Source organism: Watersipora subatra, chromosome 7, assembly GCF_963576615.1.
Source record: "Watersipora subatra chromosome 7, tzWatSuba1.1, whole genome shotgun sequence".
Classification (NCBI taxonomy): Eukaryota; Metazoa; Bryozoa; class Gymnolaemata; order Cheilostomatida; family Watersiporidae; genus Watersipora; species Watersipora subatra.
In genome coordinates, this window is record NC_088714.1 from 62,327,283 (window position 1) to 62,347,875 (window position 20,593).

At 37.0% G+C, this 20,593-nt stretch overlaps 1 protein-coding gene across 1 annotated transcript; it reads left to right on the forward strand.

Annotated features, from left to right (window-relative positions):
- The first annotated feature begins 359 nt into the window (after nt 1-359).
- LOC137400964 (sulfoquinovosidase-like) lies at nt 360-20,210 on the forward strand. Its single transcript, XM_068087301.1, has 19 exons — nt 360-395; nt 580-779; nt 954-1,134; nt 1,771-1,893; nt 2,035-2,137; nt 3,036-3,127; nt 4,913-5,095; nt 6,871-7,057; nt 8,306-8,510; nt 9,824-9,965; nt 10,805-10,946; nt 13,536-13,754; nt 14,380-14,598; nt 14,884-14,993; nt 15,307-15,433; nt 15,592-15,836; nt 17,083-17,163; nt 17,522-17,728; nt 19,851-20,210. Exons 1-18 carry the CDS (start codon nt 360-362, stop codon nt 17,717-17,719), a joined length of 2,793 nt encoding a protein of 930 aa, XP_067943402.1. The 3' UTR covers nt 17,720-17,728; nt 19,851-20,210.
- Nucleotides 20,211-20,593: the final 383 nt, after the last annotated feature.

Consider the following 20,593-nt stretch of genomic DNA (forward strand, 5'->3'; position numbering starts at 1 on the left):
CTATTACGTATATTTTACCGGGCATGCGTGTCTTTTGAGTTCTTCTGTTAGCTCCTAGCTCTTGTTGTATGGTTACTCAATTGTGAAAGATTCCATTTCAGTAAAACTTACAGAATGTCTTTAGTACAGTTGATTTGGTAATATTGTGTGAGCCAATCAGTCAATAGACAAAATCGAAATACTCTTCTTAGAACGATTTTGATGATCAACCATTCGAATGTAAACCATGTTGAGAAAACCAAATTTTTTGGTGTAATTATTGATTCTACACTAAATTGGTTCTCTCACATTGCAAAGGTAAGGTCTGAGCCCACATCTATCTTTGGACTGATTTATCTCACTTCATGCTTTGCCCAAAAATGTGTCAATGCTTCTTGATAACTGTCTTACAGACAGTAAGCTAGTTACTGTTGGGGAAACGCGCAAATGGCTTACCTTAACAATATTCTTGCTATATAAAAGTGTATTTTTACAATTATATACAGAAAACCTCCTATTTATCATGCAGCTCCATTGTTCAAAAAGCTCAAGTTCTCCCTATCCAACAGCTTTACTCACAGCATCTCTTGTCTCTTACAGCATATTCTTTTCACCTTGAATCTCAACCTTCGCTATACTTTCCTATGCAGCAGTCCAAACTCTCTCTACCTAATCCTGCTGCTATGGCAACTTGTGGCTAGAGACAGGTCTCATGCCAGTTGTCTGGGGCCTGGGCTAGTCTTCCTGTTTATCTCAGAGATATGTATCCCTATATTTAGAGTGCCACTGAAACAGCATCTGTTAGATAATCTGGGATAGCCATGCAACCCTGAAGTTTAATTGCTGACATTCAGGCCAGTTTCTTGATTAGCTATGCTATCGTGTATTGAGGATTGCGTCACTACTTTTACGGCTGAATAATTTATAAAAAGTTTACATATGTAGTTTGTTTTTTTCATTATTACTAATTTTAGATTGTTTATGATCGATGTGTCTATGATCGATGTGTCTATGATCGATGTGTCTATGATCGATGGGTCTATGATCGATGTGTCTATGATCGATGTGTCTATGATCGATGTGTCTATGATCGATGTGTCTATGATCGATGTGTCTATGATCGATGTGTCTATGATCGATGCGTCTATGATCGATGTGAATAAAACAAAACGGAAACAAAATCTAGTTTTGGATTTAATGTCAAATATGCCATCGGTACTAAATGAACTTATAAGCAGTCCACTATTTGAGTTATATAAACAGACAGGACTGAATTCTCACGCATGGAGACAAAAGTCACTGCTAATTGTTTGATCGGTGAGTAGCAAAACAGCAAAAGAATTAGTAATTGGACAGCAGGGACTTCCTGTTTATTACAACTTATCTATTAAATGAAAATACTAGAAAGAAAAATGTTGGTAGTTCTCTTATGTATGAGCTCTGAGAAACTGCACCAGTTCATGGCTAAATTATAAAAAACGTAACACAATAGTACAAGGTATACATACAATCTTTTGCAAAGGGATTCAGTTATCAACATTATGTAAGAGAAGAAAACTACCAAAAAGCTATAAATCTTCTAGTTCTTGCTTTCACCAATGCACAAGGTCGATCTGAGCTACACGTAGTTAGTAATGGCAAATCTCATAAACAGAAATACATAAACAAAATGTAAAAGCAAAATTTTATCGTCCTGAACAGCGCCGAGAGTATGGCCTATTAGACAAATTCAACTACTTTCACTATCCTTTCTATTGGCCTCCTTGCTGACAACTGAGTACAAGATTACAGAATAGGGCTGTCCGTACATCTATTCGCTTCAAGAACCAGCACCAGACAGCCTTGGGCAGCTACATAAGAGTAGCAGATGAACATCCAACAGAACTGCTGAGGAGTTTCTTTATACGCGCTGAGGTATAAGTTCACAAGAGGGTCAATGTTAATTATAATATATCACAGTAAATCAGAGATTAAATTAGGTAATCTTAAATTTAAGGCCATAAATAACACAAATGCATGCTTACAGTATGATGATGTGGGATTATGATATTGCAGACCACACATTCAAACCTCTCCACTACCACTGATTGGTTAACTGGTCATGCAAGCTTTTTACTTAAGTGCCCAATGCTTGCTTGTGCAGGGCTTGTGCACTTAGGTAAAAAGTGTGCAAGCCAAGCAATTAAAATTAAGCCATGCGATTGGGTGCACCTAATTGCATGGCTTAACTTTGTTTTCTGATGCGGCTGTTGTAAAAGATCAATATATATAGAGTGACCAAATGCATGTTGTCAGTCTGCACTGGTGGCTCTATGATAAAGACTTCTACAACTTCTATGAACATAACAGTGGGTTTGTGAATTATGAAATAAACTATGAGAGAAAAAGAATTGCTAAAGAGTCGCTAAAAAGCTAAAAGATGCCAAGAAACCATACTATTGCATTTTAGTAAAGAAACTACAATAGGTGGGCTGAAAAGTATGAATGGCTTTTTATATTTACTTGCAATTGCTGGTGCTAACGGAATCTTATAAAATTGTCTCATCATTAGGCTTGTATTCACTGTTTCAAAGTATTATTCATCTACAACTAAACCTTCAAAATGAATTTTACAATACAATTTTCTATTTAAAGTTGGAGTTCATTTCCAATCTACTAGTCAAGAAAAGGTCTATATTACCAAACTGATCACTATTTTTGAATAAAAAAAGTATCACAGCTTATGCTGCTGCATGTGAAGTTATGTTTTTTTATTCTCAGTACTGATAATCAAAACCTGGTCGACATATTAGAGTTCAAAATGGATATTTGCAGCAGCCAGAGTGTAGCTGGTCACCGAAAGAAAAATGGCCGTGGCAACGGTCACTTGTCTAAGCGTGCGGCGCTTCTTGATAATGCTTTATGACATACGCTAACTCTATGGTTTATCGCTCACAAGAGGTCCGCGGGTACCGGTAGGCGTAACTCTAAGACGGAGACCGCATTGCACGTTTCTGGTCCAAGCTTTACAAACAAAATGTTTTCCCGTTTATCTTTGCATATTTTTATTTTTTTAGTATTTTCAAATTATATAACTAATGCAGAGGATTGGGTGTTTACGTTCGTCGAGAGTGAAGAAAAACTGATAGCGACCTTAAATGGAATAGAGGTTAGTAGTAAGTTACCAGTTTTAAATGTTTGTTTAAAGCATTACGTTATAGTTTATCATATACATTAACAATAAAGGATAAAGTTACTTATTTTACAGTTACAAGATTTTTTGTTAATTTTGGATGACTTTGGCACTTTTTTTTAAAATTACTGGTAGGCTTTGATGATGATGACGATGATGATGATACTAATAGACGCATAACGCCTATCATGCGCACACCTCCATTCGACACGAGTAGCAGACTTTTATTCCTAGTTAATGCGATAACTCTTATCATCTTAATCGATAATAATATTGAATGTACAAATATGATGGTTACTCTGGTAAACAATTTTTTGCCAAATAACGATGACCTCCACGCAGACCTGCCAACCCAAGAGTGGGGCAATGCGTGAGATTTGGTTTTGGGGCAATTGATGTATCAATGGTAGTATATATAAAATTGTGGAAATTGGGGCAAAAATCTCACGCATTTCTCACGCATCTTCATTTTTTCTTTGGGGTGATTGCGTGAGTTTCACGCCCAATGCGTGAGAGTTGGCAGGTATGCCTCCACGATTATCACCTTTACCACCCACAATCATTCTGGAAATGCTTCCGTACGTAGGAGAGCAGGTGAAAAGTTCCTGCCGCAATACTTGCAATTATGAGTGAAACACCCTTCGTCTGTGATGGTGTGGGGCTGTATGACCGCTGATAGGGTTGGATAACTGCAGATTTGAGAAAGGATGATGAATGGGAGCATGTGGACATGTCAGAGAAGAGAATGCTGAGGAGCGCACAGGACCCTTGTGCTGATGAAGGGTAGTGATTATTTTAAGATGACAGTGTGCCCTGCCATTGCGTAAACTTAGTAAAATATTGGTTTCATGAAAAGAGAGTAAAGCACCTCTACTGGCTGCCCAAGTCTGGACCTGAAACCAATCGACAAGTTATGGCAAATAGTGCATGACAGCGTATGACAAGCTAAACATGAAAACATCTCTGATCGAAACTATCATCAGTGCATGGAATAACATAGTCATTCGGCAGCATCTAGAGAAGCTGGTTTGGAACATGCCTAAGCGCTGAAAGCTGTTGAGCAGAGCAAAAGAAGGACCAATTAATAATTAAGACTTTAAACCACTTGTTACACCCAATGGCACTTTTCATGACCACCAATCTGTGCAAAAAGGTTTTTTATTTAAGTATCCAAATAAAACTATCAAAACCTGCATTATTCATTGATGTATAGTATGGTGCAGTAGGCACCCTCACACCAATTTAGGTGTAACTTCAGTATAAAACTTTCAATGGAAAAAGAATGGTTTTGCTTGAAATCTACAAACAATTCTGTATTCAGTAATTAGAAATGTCTGGCATTAAATTGAAGAATGAAACTTATGTGAGATTTTCGGAATACCACTTCATCCTAGAGCGTCTCCAGACTTTTGTCTATCCTTGCCTAACACTAATGGGATTGGCCCAAGCTCTTGTGTGTCATTTGGAAGCATGCTCCCTAATTCTCGCTCTAAGGTTATGATAGTGACATTCCTCAATATTATGCTGCCCCCTTTTCACTTATTTCAGATTCTAGAAGTGGAAACTTGTTTGTTTAGTTAATAAATTCAATCCAGTATTGTCTTGGCCACCAAACTGCACGAATCTCTCAGCCATTTTCTTTTATTATTTTGTCAGCGGTTAGTTCATACTAAATGTTCAATGCTGTCGTATCAACTAAGTTATTTGCTACTAAGTACTTTCTGTTACATTATTTGCTAATACCAATAAACTTTTTTGTAGATATTTCAGCATTCAGCCAGCGCGCCCAGTCTGTATGTAGGAGCTGGAAATACTGTTTTTAAAGAAAAGCATGGAAACTTCGATATTCAAGATTCAATTGAGCGACGAATCCCATTGGATGGTATTGCAAGACCCTCTGACAATATATTCACATTTACTGCAAGAAGTGACAACTCCTTACAGGTCGGCTGAACATTTATTTACTACCTGTTTCAAAAATAGATTCCGGTTGAAGTGCTGAAGGAGTGGGATTCTGATAATTGATAGCATTAGTAATGTTCTTGTGCAAGGGTTTGGAATTGAGTGTAAACAGAGACTCTTAATTTTTGCAGTCTGGTAGACTAGCTATTCCGACATTGCAAATAAAATTTTTCCTACTTTGACAACTACATTAGACTATCTTTACTGTACACTAGTGATTATCTTCAAACACTTTTTGAAGTACTGGAGCTTTTGAGTTTATTACTCTGCAGAAAAACAGCAAAATTCCAGCTGTTTGCTGTATGATGAGACTCTCCTAGTAGGACATGCCCCATATCTTTAAATGGACTACACAGTTGTGTCATGCCACCGGCAACATTATTTGTATCTACTAGCAAAGTCGTAAGTGTTTCAAGGGTGTCCACTATCAGCCAGTCACTCGACACGCTTAACTTACTTAAACGTGACTTTTGGCTATAGCGAGATATTTTCAGCGCCAGAATCTACACCTGTAGAACCTCGCTCCTCTTGAAAGTGGCTGTAAAAAAATGTGTCGATAGATCGTAAATTGCTGGAGACATATTCTTCATGCAGCTTTGAACATTTTTCATGAAGTCGGAAGAAGTTGTACCATGAACCATAGACTTACATTCATAACAACTCCCCATTTGACTAAAAACACGAAAATTAAAGCTTGAAACTGTTAAAAACTCAAAACATGACCCAACATTGCATATCTATTTTTACATGAACTATAAGAAAAAATGTCAAAGTGGATATGCTGCCTATTTAAAATGGCAGCTGATGTTGTAAGTGTGTTGCAAATGCTTGCAACAAATCATGGATTTTTCATAGATCTATTGTTATTGCATTTCTTCAGAAGGTTCTAACAATTTTCCCTAATAATGGGTACTAAAGATTTGCAGAAAATATTTTTTCAATAGTAAGGTTTGCATATTTAGTGTCTTCCACCACTATACTTCTGGATATTTTATGAGTCCTAATTGTATCTTGCACAACACGGTACTTTGATTCTTTCAAAGTCTTTTTATGCAGACTTTTGAATGTGACTCGGTAAAATATCTGACAGACTTGTGTACAGTTTATGATATCAAACTATTCAGTATGGCTGTCAAGCTTAAACTGACAAAAATCATTCTTATACACACCTGTATTTAAAGGAAAGTTTGCAGTGTATTATATGTAGGGGACATATACGTATGTTTGCTTGGAGAGTGAGATAACCCTTTTAGTATCAACAAATGAACTAGATAGTGTGTGCTGAAAATGTTTTGGCGTTTGATTCGTGCTGTGAAGCAATGGTGATGCATTGGAACAACTTTTCTTCTATGAAACCATTGACAATCTGTACAAGTCCGGTATTAGGTGGAAAGTTTGTGAACACCTTTCAGATACAAAGAGGAACATAGCATTGCGTAATGTTGCAAATGATAGTGTGACCCATAGCAATGCATTGGTTTTTATTAGGCCCTAAGTAGTGAACCAGTTGCAATCAAATATAGCTGTTAAACATTTTTGTCTTTAATAATAACAAACATTTGCTGTTGAAAAGTATTTGGCTAGTGTTTTAGCTATTGCTAGGCCATGCTGATACGGTTATCCCTGCTCAATTCGACCAGAAATCACATTCTTTCATATTCTTGCAGGCCCTTAAATATACCCTTGAGAATCGTAGATTTAATCTCCCTTTAACCGAGATTTTTCTCTTCAAACTTTAGATATTACAGTTTCTGTAGATGAACCTGACCTTCATGGGAGGCAGCCCTTTGTCCAACATACGGCTGACTGACCTGCCAAGCGGCTATGATAGACTGTGGATCCGATTTGTAGCCATGGATGATGAGAAGGTATATGGTGGGGGTGAACAGTTTACCTACTTGAACATGAGAGGTAGAAAGTTTCCGATATGGACACGAGAGCAAGGTAGGGTTCTTATGCACACTAATCGTGTTCTGCCCTTTTGTGTTGGTATGATCGGTTGAAACTGTAGATTTTTATGTCATTGGTAATGGTTTCCAAACCAAGCCTTAACAGTTTCTATGAATTGTCTCCAGAAATAACCTCCAGGAGCTAGCGATAAGGGGCCCTGCTTTTGTCTCCTCTCCTAGGAAAAATGATTTACCATCAAAACTCTAAGTGTGAAGTTAATTTCTTCAAATGTTAAAACTGTCATATGCCAGAGTAACTATTCCCAATGAAACCCCTTTATAATACAATTAATTGGTTTAAAGTTCTCACCATAATTACATAATCATACAATAAATATGATAGATCCACTCTTATTGGTGTACAAATTTTTACATAATAACTGAATCCAATAGGGTTCATTGGTGGTGAATAAACGCAAACATGGCAACATATTTGCGAAAGCAGAAGCTTGAGATCTCTTTAAATATTTGAATGCTTGTAGGAGACGATAACCAAATGTTTGCTTTTTAGCAGACATTTTCAGTTTATGCTAAATATTTTATATTTTAATTCATTCGCAGATCATCAATAACGTAAGTACTGTGTCAGTAACTGTAGTGGTTTGGGTTCTCATCTTCTACATGGCATTACAGGTTCTCAACTCATTTCAACTTATGTGATACGAACAAATTGCATACAACCACTACCTATTATTTTGAAAATATTGCTAGCTGCTTTAACAATCTTCTACCTAATATTCGTTCTCTTAGCAGATATAGACATTTTAAACACTATTGGTCAGACTATTTATTCAATTTTAATGGCTAACTGTTGCTTTTTTTCAGTGTTTTGTTTATTATTGTTGTATAGCATAATTTAAAAATCTTTTTGTTTGAAATGAATTTCTTGCCAATAAAAAAACAACAAATTATTTATATATGTATTGTGTTATAATTATATGGTATATATGTATTGTATTATAATGATATGGTATATATGTATTGTATTATAATGATATGGTATATATGTATTGTATTATAATGATATGGTATATATGTATTGTATTATAATGATATGGTATATATGTATTGTGTTTAGTAATGTAGTGTTGAAAGTGACATGTAGAGGACAACTTCAAGTTTATAGATGTGTCTAGTACTAAATGAATACCTACTGTAGGCGTTACATTGACATATAGCTCCATAGGGTATGTGTAGTGAGTCTGAAAGTTCTTGATAATTGACTCCGAGGATATCATTTAAGGTGTTGGAAGAAACAAATCCTCTCTCATAACCTTTGTTGCTGATACGACTGACAGTGGGGGTGGCGACTACTACACTACATACTATGGTGAGCCAACATATTTTTCAAGCAGAGGCTATGTGTTGCACTCCACTGCCACTTACTACACAGTCATGGACTTTACAGATGCTCACTTCCATGAGCTGGAGGTGCATGGAAATCTCGAGTGAGTCTTGTGTTTTTAGTGGCTCCCCTGCCTTGTGACCTCTACCAGTTTTTTACTCTCACAGGACGAGTTCTTTTACTTGGTACAAAGTCCACTGTATTTTATGCACTAGAGGGTGCACCATATCATAGGGCACAGTCTCAATTTCGTGCTATATTTCTAGATGTACCACCATATATAAGGCTCATCGTATTATAAGACGCATTTAAAGCACATAAAAACAACAAAAAATGCAAAGCAGAGAATTTAGTCAATTTTATTGGCCCAAATATCTACTCTTTTTCCACAAAATTCTCCAAGTTTTCATCTTCGGCACCCTAGTTACTTCTGAGCAATTTCACTGTCCAACACTCCTGGTTCCTCTCATTATTGTTTGTGTCAGACTCGCTGACTGGCTGGTGGTTAAATACTGAGGCTGTCTTTCTCAAAAGCTATATCATGATAAGCTAGCATTATTTTTGCCCATGCATCTGCGATTCATACACGATGGTGGATTAACTTGCCCATTGCTGCCCCGTGTTTACACTAAGCCTAATAAGCATGTCGCTTCACCGGTGACTGTAGGTCGCTTACCAAAGGCACAACAGATTTTAGAACTTACTTCGCACACATTGGGCACCATGTTTAAGGGTACACAGTGAATTTTTTTTTCAATCTCAAGTTTCTAAGTGCTTCTTATGGTGCGAGAAATATGGTATATCTTAAAGACACCTCTCTTCAGCACATTTCCTTTGTCATCATATTGTTTTACTTACGCTGGATTTACGTTGTCTCCTACTCCCATTGCTGTTGACCTCATAGACGAAATTTAATTGGCGTTCCATGGTCAGCTATTTCATGCACACGTATCAATATAGTTGGCAGTCAATATGGTTCTTAAGGATTAAGTCTAGAATAAAATTGGCTTTTGTGCTTTCTGTTTTAGATAGTACAAAGATAAAAACAATAATATTGTTATTATATGATCGATCGACACTACATTCGTTATTTAGTTTTATCAATGTAATTGTTTGTATAAGCTTAGAAACACTAAGCTTCTATTGCAGACAAATTCTTGCTTGATGTGGTATATTCAAAAAAGCATGTACATGTAGCATGAATGCCAAGCTGGACTGAAGTTCACCTTACAAGCTGTTATTTTCAGGGGTTGTCTTACGCAGCATTACCTTAACAATTGAGAGAAGATAACTTCACAAAGGTTTTTCAAAATCTAGTTATACGGGGTGGCATGACTAACATGGTTAAGTTCTGTATGCATCAAAATCGTGTTTAAAATTTGAAATTATATGGCATGCAACACGGTACATTCACAGGGTAGTAAAATTGGCTGGAGGCACTGGGAAAACAGTCAGTGATGTGTCACAAATACACTCAAAAGTGGTTGGACTGATGCCAGAACTACCTGATTGGATATATACCGGTGCAATAGTTGGACTGCAAGGCGGCACTAGTCGGGTAAAAACCTGTTACTAGTTGCTGTATCTACGTTCCTTAATTTGTTACAGGCTCATCATAAGTTATCTGCTCTGCCATCTGAATATTATAGAGGTTTGCTGATTGGTAAACAAAATTCAGTTCTGTCACTCAGCGCTCATCACTTCCTAGAATGAATTTTTGGTCGTAATCTGTTGACTGCCATTACAGTAGCCCTCCATATCTTAGCTAATAGCTAAGTAGCTTTTTCAATGGCCTAAGGTGCAACTTTGAGACGTCAATACTTATCAATTGACATGCAGCCTTTTCTTTATTGACAGTTGGTGAACCTAAAAAATGAACTCCCAAAAACTCTTGGTAGATTTTATCAGAAAATATTGGTATTTTTCAACCATTTGCAATTGTTTTCTATGTTTGAGGTGATCTGACTGCCCGCATGTTTCAGGATTAAACTTGACAATCGGGTAAATTTTACCCGAAAAATGTGCGAAATGATGTCTCTAGTTGCTATCATCGCTATAGTTGATATAGTCTGTTGCATTCAAGTTATGTGGCTCTTTTCTGTCAGTCCCTTTGCAACTACAGGCATCATAATCGCATTTTCGCTTGATCTGAGTGCTTTAACCGCAATCCAGTTTTGTCAATCGTAATCTTGAAACATCATGGCAGTCAGATTACCTCAAGCATAAAAAACAATCACAAATGATAGAACACTGATACTTTCTGATAAAATCTACTAAAGTTTTGTGTAAGTTCATCTTTAAGCCGGTCAGTCAGGGAAGATTATGGGAGTTCATTTTAGACAAGCTTTAAGCTTGAGGCGATTCAATTGATCTCTAATTGTTTTTGCTATCTGTTAGATGAAGGATTTACTGGCAACCATAGAAAGCAATGGGATCAAAGTATCTGCTGTCTGGATACAAGACTGGTCCGGGAAGATTAGAACTTCTTTTGGCCAGAGGGTCTTCTGGAACTGGGAATGGAGCCCTGAGCAATATCCGGGTTTGTCTGGCAGTCCCTCTGTTTATCTTTCACTTAGCTTTTGTCTGCTTGTCTCTCATGTCAGTTGGGCACCAGGAATTGCATTCAACGTGTGTGGTCTCAATACTTGTGTCATGTCTGTTCATGTGTGTCAAGTACCTGCCATGTCTGTTCACGCCTGTCAAGCACCTGTATCTTTGGTAAAACTGTACCACATTTTCATTAAAAGTCATGAGTAAGAGACTAAAAACCTGTGTCTGATTATCCCTTTGGATGCCACAGCTATACACAAAGCATTATAGAGGAGCCATACAAATAAAATAATTACTAGATTTCATATGATAACAACTAGAAATAGTTTTTATAATCGAAAAGCCCGCATAGAACCATTCTAGAGCCCTTTCAAGCACTTAAGGATTTCCAGGACAAAATATCTAAAATATCTTTTTAGGTATTGTGTAAGTAATAAGCATTCATTTATAGCTTTGTGTATCCATAAACCTGGAGTTGTCCTCTATATGCTGCCTTCAGCAATAGGTAATCTGCACCGTAATTGCTTTATCAGCTGCCCATGGATGAATCCAATAGAGCAATTATTTTATATTCTGATCTCATTTTACATGGTAAATGTTTTGTTTATGTAGTCTAAAAATATTAACATGTTAGCAAAGATCTCAGGCTACTGCTCTAGTTGATGCATGTGCTTTTTCACTGTTAATGCACTCAGTCATCATGTACATCAATCGAGGCAAAACCTGCTGTATTTTACGCCATAGAATTCAGAATGTCCAGTATGTTGAAAATCTGAAAGCACCATTAATGCTTTATCATACAACAAATGTTACTTTAACACTGTTCTGTATCACTGGAAATCCTAATTCGTAAAAGTTCTGCTTATTTCTCGAACATGTACAAAACTCCTTAAAATGTGCCATGATCTTTCTTAGACCAGTTTATTTCTGTCCAAGGTCAAGACCTTAACAACCACATGCCGTAGAAAGATTGGTGCATGAACCAGTGACTCTGAAACCTGCCCATCTAGTTTTATTATAATCTATTAGAATATGTTTAGCCCTCTCAGCTTCAGTACACAGTTAAACTTTTACATATAAGTTAGTTCATTCTGTGATATGCTATTACGTGAGCATCATATATCGGAGCAAACCTTTTCAAAAGAATACACTACAGCATTGATGGAGACTAGCTCTGACCAGAAAAAACAGTGAATCCATTTTATTTAGATTTGATTAGCCACAGTTTATGAGTTTGAAGCCGGATTGTGCGAAATTATACCACCTAAAATTGAAATCTTTTGTTCACTGTGTTGTTTTACCTGAAAACAAAGATCCAAAGCAGCTGGTCCGTTCGGCTTTCCGATGGTAAGGAGAGCACTAGGGTGAGATCATGTGACTTAGAGAATTCGTGTGAATGATTTTTATTCGTGTAATCTTTTAAAGATTGCGCGGGTAAAGGTTTTTCCCATGTATTTTGACAATTTACACTTTTAAAAACAACTATCTATATTTATATCCTGGAATCGAGTTTTTTCAGTCTTAGAATTCCTTAGGCTCCTTTGCTTTGTTATGTGGTAAAATCATTAAATTTATGTTGACCCCTGTCCCTTCTCTCTTTTTCACGCGTGGTAGAACTCAAGCTAACCAGGCGAAGTTTAAACAATTTAGTTTATGTCTTTTCATTACTTTTATGTTTTTAAATTTCACTCTCATCAGTCAGTTCGGATCACAAAAGAAATTCCAATGTTTCGAAATACTTTGAACATGTTGAAGATCACTTCAGCCTAGAGACAAATATTAGCTCGAGTTTTACATCTCAGGTCAGAAATGGTGATAAGATAGTAAGTCAAGTGTAGACTGTGACAACAAGGCTTGATTTTACTAGTGTTGGCATACGTAACACGGGTTCAAATTTGTGCTATTAGTTTACAACCAAAACGGTGAACTATTTGGATATTTACCAAAAAAATTCTATTGGTTGATTGAGTTAGATATGGGCCATTTTGCTACTGACCAATAGGAATCTATGTTTTGCTATGTGCGTGTGTGTGCGTGTGTTTTATTTCATCAATTAGCAGAAATACAACATTAAGTAAAATAAAGATATGTCTATAACATTGATTAAATTATAACAAAATAAATGAAAGCTTAGTTCCTACTCATTAAGGCATGATGGGGCCCACACGCGCATTAGTACTGCAGCTAGTCGAGGCACTGGGCCTCTGCGAGTTACCATACTCAAATAGTAGGTCTGGATTAATCCAGGCTTAACAAATGGCTCTTATCATTAACTCCTAAACTAGTAAATGCACAAATTTTGCGTAAATCTATTGGAAGACTGTTCCATTGTGATGGGTACTTTTCATTCGATTGGTTTTTGACCGGAAACAGTGATGTTTGGACATGACTCACTTTTATGAGTCATGGGATTCATTGTATACTGTAGACACTTTTGCAGTCAGTCAAGGTGACTATGACTGTCTATGGTATTGTGGCTTATATATGATAGCAGGTCTCCAATCAACTCGATTACAACTAGTTGTCTGCAATGAGCTTGTTTTGATCTGTCTCTATTAGCTCCGTGTTTGGTTATTAGGTCTGGATGAGGAAATAAAAAAGCTGAACGCACGAGGAATAAAGCTGTTAACCTACATCAACCCGTACCTTAATGCGGAAGGTGACCTATTTAAGGAGGCCGACTCGTTTGGCTACTTTGTCAAGAACAGCTCCGATCAGACACATATCAATGATTTTGGAGAGTTCTTCTGCGGCACCATAGATTTGACCAACCCCGCTGCCGTGGCTTGGTACAAAAGTATGTATGGCAAAGGCTGACAGAATGCATACTCACCTTTGCATAGCCATCGGTTGTCAGTTTTTTGGCAACCAGCTATCGTGGTTTTCTAAAAAAAGAACAGTTAGGCTTGAGAGATGAAGTAGATGAGCAGACGTACTTGTGTTGCAGACGGTAAATTTGTATGCAGCTTGTACTATGCTGGAATTATGCTAGGCCTTAGTATTTAGGTTTTTAATGGATCAATATTCTTCTGATCTGGAAAGAAGGCAATAGTATGACAAAGCTGTGCTGCCGATATTCGGAAGTGTTCATAACAGGAAGTGTTTGGAATTGCTTTCCATTAGCTTCTGCAATGTTACACCATAGTTTGGCCATCCCTTATCTACCTGCTTTTTATTTCTATTAAAAGTTTGAAGAACCTAATTTTGGTATTATGATCCTCTTCATTTAGAATAAACCAACAGCACTCTATCTTTTTATTTGTTGATTAGATGTTACTCACGCCTCTCAATAGAGTTTGACGATGTAAGGATAGCCTTACTTCCACAAGACAAGCTTGGAAACTCTCTCGTATGACTTCCATAACTGGTAGCATTTGTAAACATAATCATAGACCCCGCATGTCTGTACTTTCTTGTTACAGGAAGAATTGTTCAGCGTGCCATTGACCTTGGAATATCTGGTTGGATGGCAGACTTCAGCGAGTACCTCATGGTGGATGATGCTAAGTTTGCGAGTGGACAAACCGCTCTAGAGTTGCACAACCAATGGCCACTGCTCTGGGGGAAACTCAATCGTGAGGCTGTCGAAGAGGCGGGCAAACTCGGACAGAATGTTTTTTGGATGCGTTCAGGATACACAGGTACATCAGGTCACACCAGTACCCTTATTCTGTCAAAAGCAATAGCTAAGGAATGTATTACCTAGTGTTACCTGGACAGAAGCAATGGCTAAGGAATCTATTTCCTAGTTGTTACCTGGACAGAAGCAATGGCTAAGGAATGTATTTTCTTTACTAGCATTTCTAATGTATTTTGAAAGTGAATTCAGCAAATGAATTCACTGAATTCAGCAAATATTATGATTTGCTGTGTCCATAGTTCTGCATTGTATTTGTAATTTTGTATATATAATTGATTGTTTGCAGGTATTTCCAATTATACCACTCTCTTTTGGGCTGGAGACCAGAATGTAGACTACACCCTCTCCGACGGGGTTCCTTCGACTATCCCAGCAGCTTTATCTGTTGGACTTCAGGTATTTTTTACAGATATGTAACACTAGTTCATAAACCGGTTTAACAAGGGGTGTAGTGATTTACCTGTCCCAGAATCTGGATAATGGCAAAAATATTGTTGCCAAATGAGTACTAGGTCACAACCTCAGCCACCTGTGCATTCTTGCCAAGGATAGATTTGACCTGCTTAGACATGCCCTACTTTGATGTTAGCTGATGAGATTTCATGTATTGCAGGATGTAGGCATGACCCACTTTGGTGTTGAGCAGCAGAATTCTATATAGTGTAGACACGACCTTTGTTGTCAGCCAATAGAATTCCATGTGTTGCAGGGTGTAGGTATGACCCACTTTGATATCGGGTGCTACACGAGTTTGTACTCCATCAAAAGAAGTAAGGAGCTCTTCCTCCGGTCAGCAGAGTCAGCTGTTTTTAGTTCAGCCATGAGAACTCATGAAGGTAAACTTGGGAAATATTCCACCGTAATCCGTTCAGAGTTACGCTCTCTTGGCGTTATAGTTGCAAGTCTTCACCCAAGGCTACTTTGGAGTTTCTGTGCTGTTTCATTTTTACCCACAAATTTAAAGAGGCTGTTTCAAGTGAATTATCATTTTCAGGCAATCGACCGACAGAGAACTGGCAGCTTTATTCAGATGTGGACACAATGAAGCAGTTTGCAAGACTCGTCAAGATGTTTGTAGCTCTTGCTAACTATACAAAGGCTGTGGTTACTACCTATACACAGACGGGCACGCCAGTACAGCGCCCTCTTTTCTATATGTATCCGAATGACCCTCACAGCTGGGACGTTGAATATCAGTACATGTTTGGGCCAGACTTGCTTGTGGCGCCAGTTATTCAGGTGAGTTTCATCATGACCTGGCTATCTGATATCTATCTCTCACTTGGTGGCAGTGTGTAACAAACAGGCAAATCCAAATGACCTTTGCATAGGTACTTCATTACTAAAAAGTATTAAAAGTCTTATCAATATTTAAGAGAACCAGCAAAATTATCAATGTTTTCCAAAAATTTGAATTGCTGAAAAACTTTTTTACGGATATTCTGGCTATGTATTGAAATATTTGTTGAAACAATTTGAGCGGCTGAACAATTCATTTTACAGATATTTTGGCTGCTTTAAAATATTTGTTGAAAAAAATTAAATGGCTAAACAAACTCGCTTTACAGATATTTCAGTTGTGATAAATATTAACAGGCTTTTTTAAAGAATTGTGTCATAGCAGTTGATCTGGCACAATGCTACCATGTTTTAATACCAAATACACTTCACAAAATATTTTCCAGAGTTGTCTTATCATTAGAACTTTTGAGATGTTACCTCTACTCGGCACTCTATCTCCTGTTTTAATTCTTTAGTTGGAGCTGAATTAGCATACACAGGCAATCTCATGTTTCCGCTCACTAGCTTGCTGGTTTTGGTGCGTGTAATATCTTTGTCATTTTCTGCTATTGCCCAGAAACAAATTTGTGCATTCTGCAGCAACGTAAAAGCGACTTGATCTGGTTCATTTAAAAGCGACTTCATTATTCTACAATTAGAGTAGCACAAAGTTAAAACCTGGTTTACAAATGGCAAGGTTTGAATTCCTCCCAAATTGCTGCAGTCTGTGCTTTACGGGAGTTCTGTTCACACCAGTATTACAGGGTTTTAAGGTCTATTTCACCTTGAAAAGCATTAGTATTGCATTGTCATCTTCTCAGATTCACATAATTAAGCTGATCTTTTTAAGAGCTGATTATGACCCGGTTTTAGCCTTTGGTCCTCCCTTGATGGATCCCAGCATGGTCTGGTTATGTCAGACATCCCTCTCAACAGAGACTTCTGTATTTCTAAAAATACACCCTATTGACACCCTTTGTTCTGATTGATTGCTGAAGAGCACTCTCTAAGTCTATGACAGCCATTCAATATTTTATGCTTGAGGATCTTGAAGACAAATTATGTAAAAAGGACAAAAATAAGTCAAGCCAGCCATTAGGTTTTCCCTGTGGTTTAGTTTCATTGCCATCCTCAGTTTAGAAAAGAGACTCATCTTTTGCAAGAACGTGTGACCTGAAGTTTAGCGCATTTCTTTACCTTGCAGGCCAACGCTACAGAGTGGAGCTGCTATCTCCCACCTGGTCAGTGGACCCACCTCTGGACTGGTGACAGACATTCTGGCCAGGTAACTAAACTCGTCGGCAGCATACATTTGTAAACAAATTGGAGGAAAGATAACCTGATATTCTAGCTAGGATCTGGTGCAGGGGTTTAAAGAAAAACCATTTTTCAATGATTCACATCGAGAATATATTTATCTCAAAACTAATACATGTAGTTAAATAGATAGTATGAAAAAACATTTGTCATTAATTTTTAGTTCTTTAAATTTTTCTGCTGACTTGATCTTTAAGGCAGACTCACCGTTTATCGTGATATGCCCAAATGTGTTATGTCTACACAGAAAAAGGGTCTTACCATTGGCTATTTTGCTCCAAATTACCACTTCTTGTTTAAAAGCCTATTGTTTTTATTTTTCATAGACAAATGTGACTGTCCCTGCTCCAGTCGGCCAACCACCAGTCTTCTACAGTTCAGACTCCAGCTATTCGTGGGAGAATCTTCGTCTGCCTTTAGTGCCTACACAAGGACCCAGCTCAGCAGGTTTCTTTCTGCAAACTTCCTCGTTTTTGCCCTTCTCTGCCTGTCTGCTTGCCACGGCTTTTCATTTTCTGTGTTAAATGTAACAGGTAAATAGTAGTGTATGTGGAACTCCTCGAGATAAATGCAGTGGAACCTCTACTTACAAAATTAATTCGTTTTGGAAGCCGTTTCGTTAGTAGAAAATTTCATATTTCTAAACCACATTTTACCACATAAATGACCTAATCCGTTCCAATCTACCACTAAACTCAGATATACACGTATTATTCGTATAAACTATAAATACTTGTAATGGTCAAAGCCTGTAACCAATTCCCTTTTAAAATTATATCGCTACATAGTAAATAGAAATGGCAAACATGGAAAAAAGAAATAACAGGAAAATAGCAAATAAAAACTATAAACTGTATGTTCGTTTGTCTTTGGTGTTGGTCATGTAGACGGCGCTAAGGGAAGACCGCGGGAAGTAGGTTGACGATGTTTAGAAGCGGTTGGTGTTCCATTGTTGTCTTGGTTTTGTTTTGCTTGGAATAAATGTTTTTAAGAACGTAAGTATTCGAATTTATGTACATCAGCATGAACTGAAAAACTGTCATCATACAGAATGGGAATTGCTAGAAACGAAGGTTGTCTTACTTCGTTTGTGGTATATGATAACTCCAAATTTAGAAACAATAAAAACAAAACACTTTTCGTTTACTGCTATAAGGCAATTAATGATATTTCTGCATTTCATATGCTTTCTTACGCTTTTCTTACTTGTTGTATAGTTGGTTTTCACTTTTTCTATCATATCTGTCTGTTGTAAAATGCAAAAAGCTTGCTGGCAGAGTGTCACTTGCTCATATGAGTTAGAATAAAAAGCTGAACAATTTTAGAAGTATCTAACAGTCAAATATAATTGCAACCGATTTTCACTTGCAAATTAAACTGAGTGAAACTCGTTGTGCAATGTACCCGCGAGCAGAAAACGGAACAAACCACGAAACAAACAAGCAACTGTGCCCAAATACGAAAGACTTTTCAGACTTTTGTATCTAAAAATATACCTAATAAGTCAAAATAGAATTTTTACCAAAAAATGTTTCGTAACTTGAAAATTTTGTAAGTAGATTCTTTCGTACGTGACGGTTCCACTGTATAGGTATTCTATAGCATTAACAGATGTACTCTCCCCCACTTTACTTCTTAACTCTCATGTGTTGTCTGGACGGGCATGCCCATAGTCTATGGAACAATATATAGACAGTCAAACCCTGTTTTAACACCCTCCTAGTTGTTGGTTATTTAAACTCACCCTCCCTCACATTGTTCTGTTCAGCATCAATAGATGTGTTTGCATAATTATATAATACATGCTGGAGCCACCCATGCAGACTTACATGACTACTAAGAGTTATCTTCTCAGACGGTATATGTTCACTATAGGGAGTTGTGTGGAAGCTGGCTATGTAGGTTTTAGCATCTAGAAGGCTTGTGAGCTGTTTGTTAAGATAAAAATAAGCAAAAGCTATTGGAGAGTGAACATCAACATATGCCATTATATGTTGACGTTCACTCATGTTCACGTTCACTTATATGTTGACGTTTTATGCACTTATATGCAATCGTTTTTTGTCACCCATTTTTTCAGCAAACGATTGCATTGCTCGCCTCCTATTGGCTAATTCTTCTAGTCACCAGTCCGTGTTTGTTTTTTATCAGAAAGTCATCAGAAAGAATGACAATATTGTATGGAAATTCCTTAGTCACTAGTAAACATAAAAGAACTAAATACTTGTGAATCCATTATTTTAAATGCTGTTATGCTGTTGCTGTGTGTTAACAAAAGACTAAGTGTGTAGCCCATCTAACTGACTGCGTAGCCATCGTTTAATGTTGATGGCTTTGTTTGTCCACTAACTCTGCTAATTTCAATAACTGGTCATCAAAGGGTTGTCTCCACTTTTAGATGATTCATCATATTGAAATTCTCTTCTCTTTGCTGTTTTCATGTTTTTGAGCTTTAGCTATGCAATGCTTGTTTGTTGAAGTCTTTCATATCAAGTTTTCTGTAAACCTTAGTAATTCCACTGTCTTCCATCTTCTATTGGTTCACTGTTGCCTTGCTGCCTCTATATTCATAGCTGCCTCAATGTCCTACCTACCTGTTGTATTAAACACTATCAATTTTCAAGGTCTCTAATGATTTAGCATATTTTATTTCAGATAAAATGGAGTTATAAAGCTGAGAATTATTCCAGAAGTCGCTTTAAAAAACCTTAATCTTTTAGCTTTAAATAGTTTTCTGTGTTTCAATTAATTCCATTTATCTTGCCAATTTGAAAATATTGCATAAATTTTACATTAATAACTGGTTTATGATTTATACATTTAAGTAGTGCCTTTTGGCTGATTTGAGGTATCTTTGACGTTTTTATATAATCTTTTCTTCAAAATTAATTGACATTTGCTATACTGTTAATATATTATACTTGATTATGACAATCTAGCCATCCAGGCTTTTTGTTAGGGGCCACCACCGCAAATGCTCTTCTTTCTGATATAGGATCTATTGTAACTTTTTCCTCCCGAGATTTCTTGTGGTTGATGCCCAATAAATCTGCAATTTATCCGCAACACAAACATTTCAATTTACAAGCTACTGTGAGTTTGCTATAGCAAAAACTGGCTAACTGTCCATGTATCATCGATAAACAGTTACTTCTCTGCTTGCCAGAAAGCCTATGGTTTTCACATTTTAATAATATATGATATGTTCATCTTTATATGCATAGCCTACTAACATACTAAACCAAGTTTGAGTTGCAGTCATCTGGCGTCAAGGGTAAGATAAGTCTATAACTGGTTTTATTGTGACAATAAGGTCAATTTTAGCAAAATTTACACCCTATTGGTTATTAATAGGTAAGGTATAACATACAAGAACTAATTTTGGTAGGTAAAAGTGC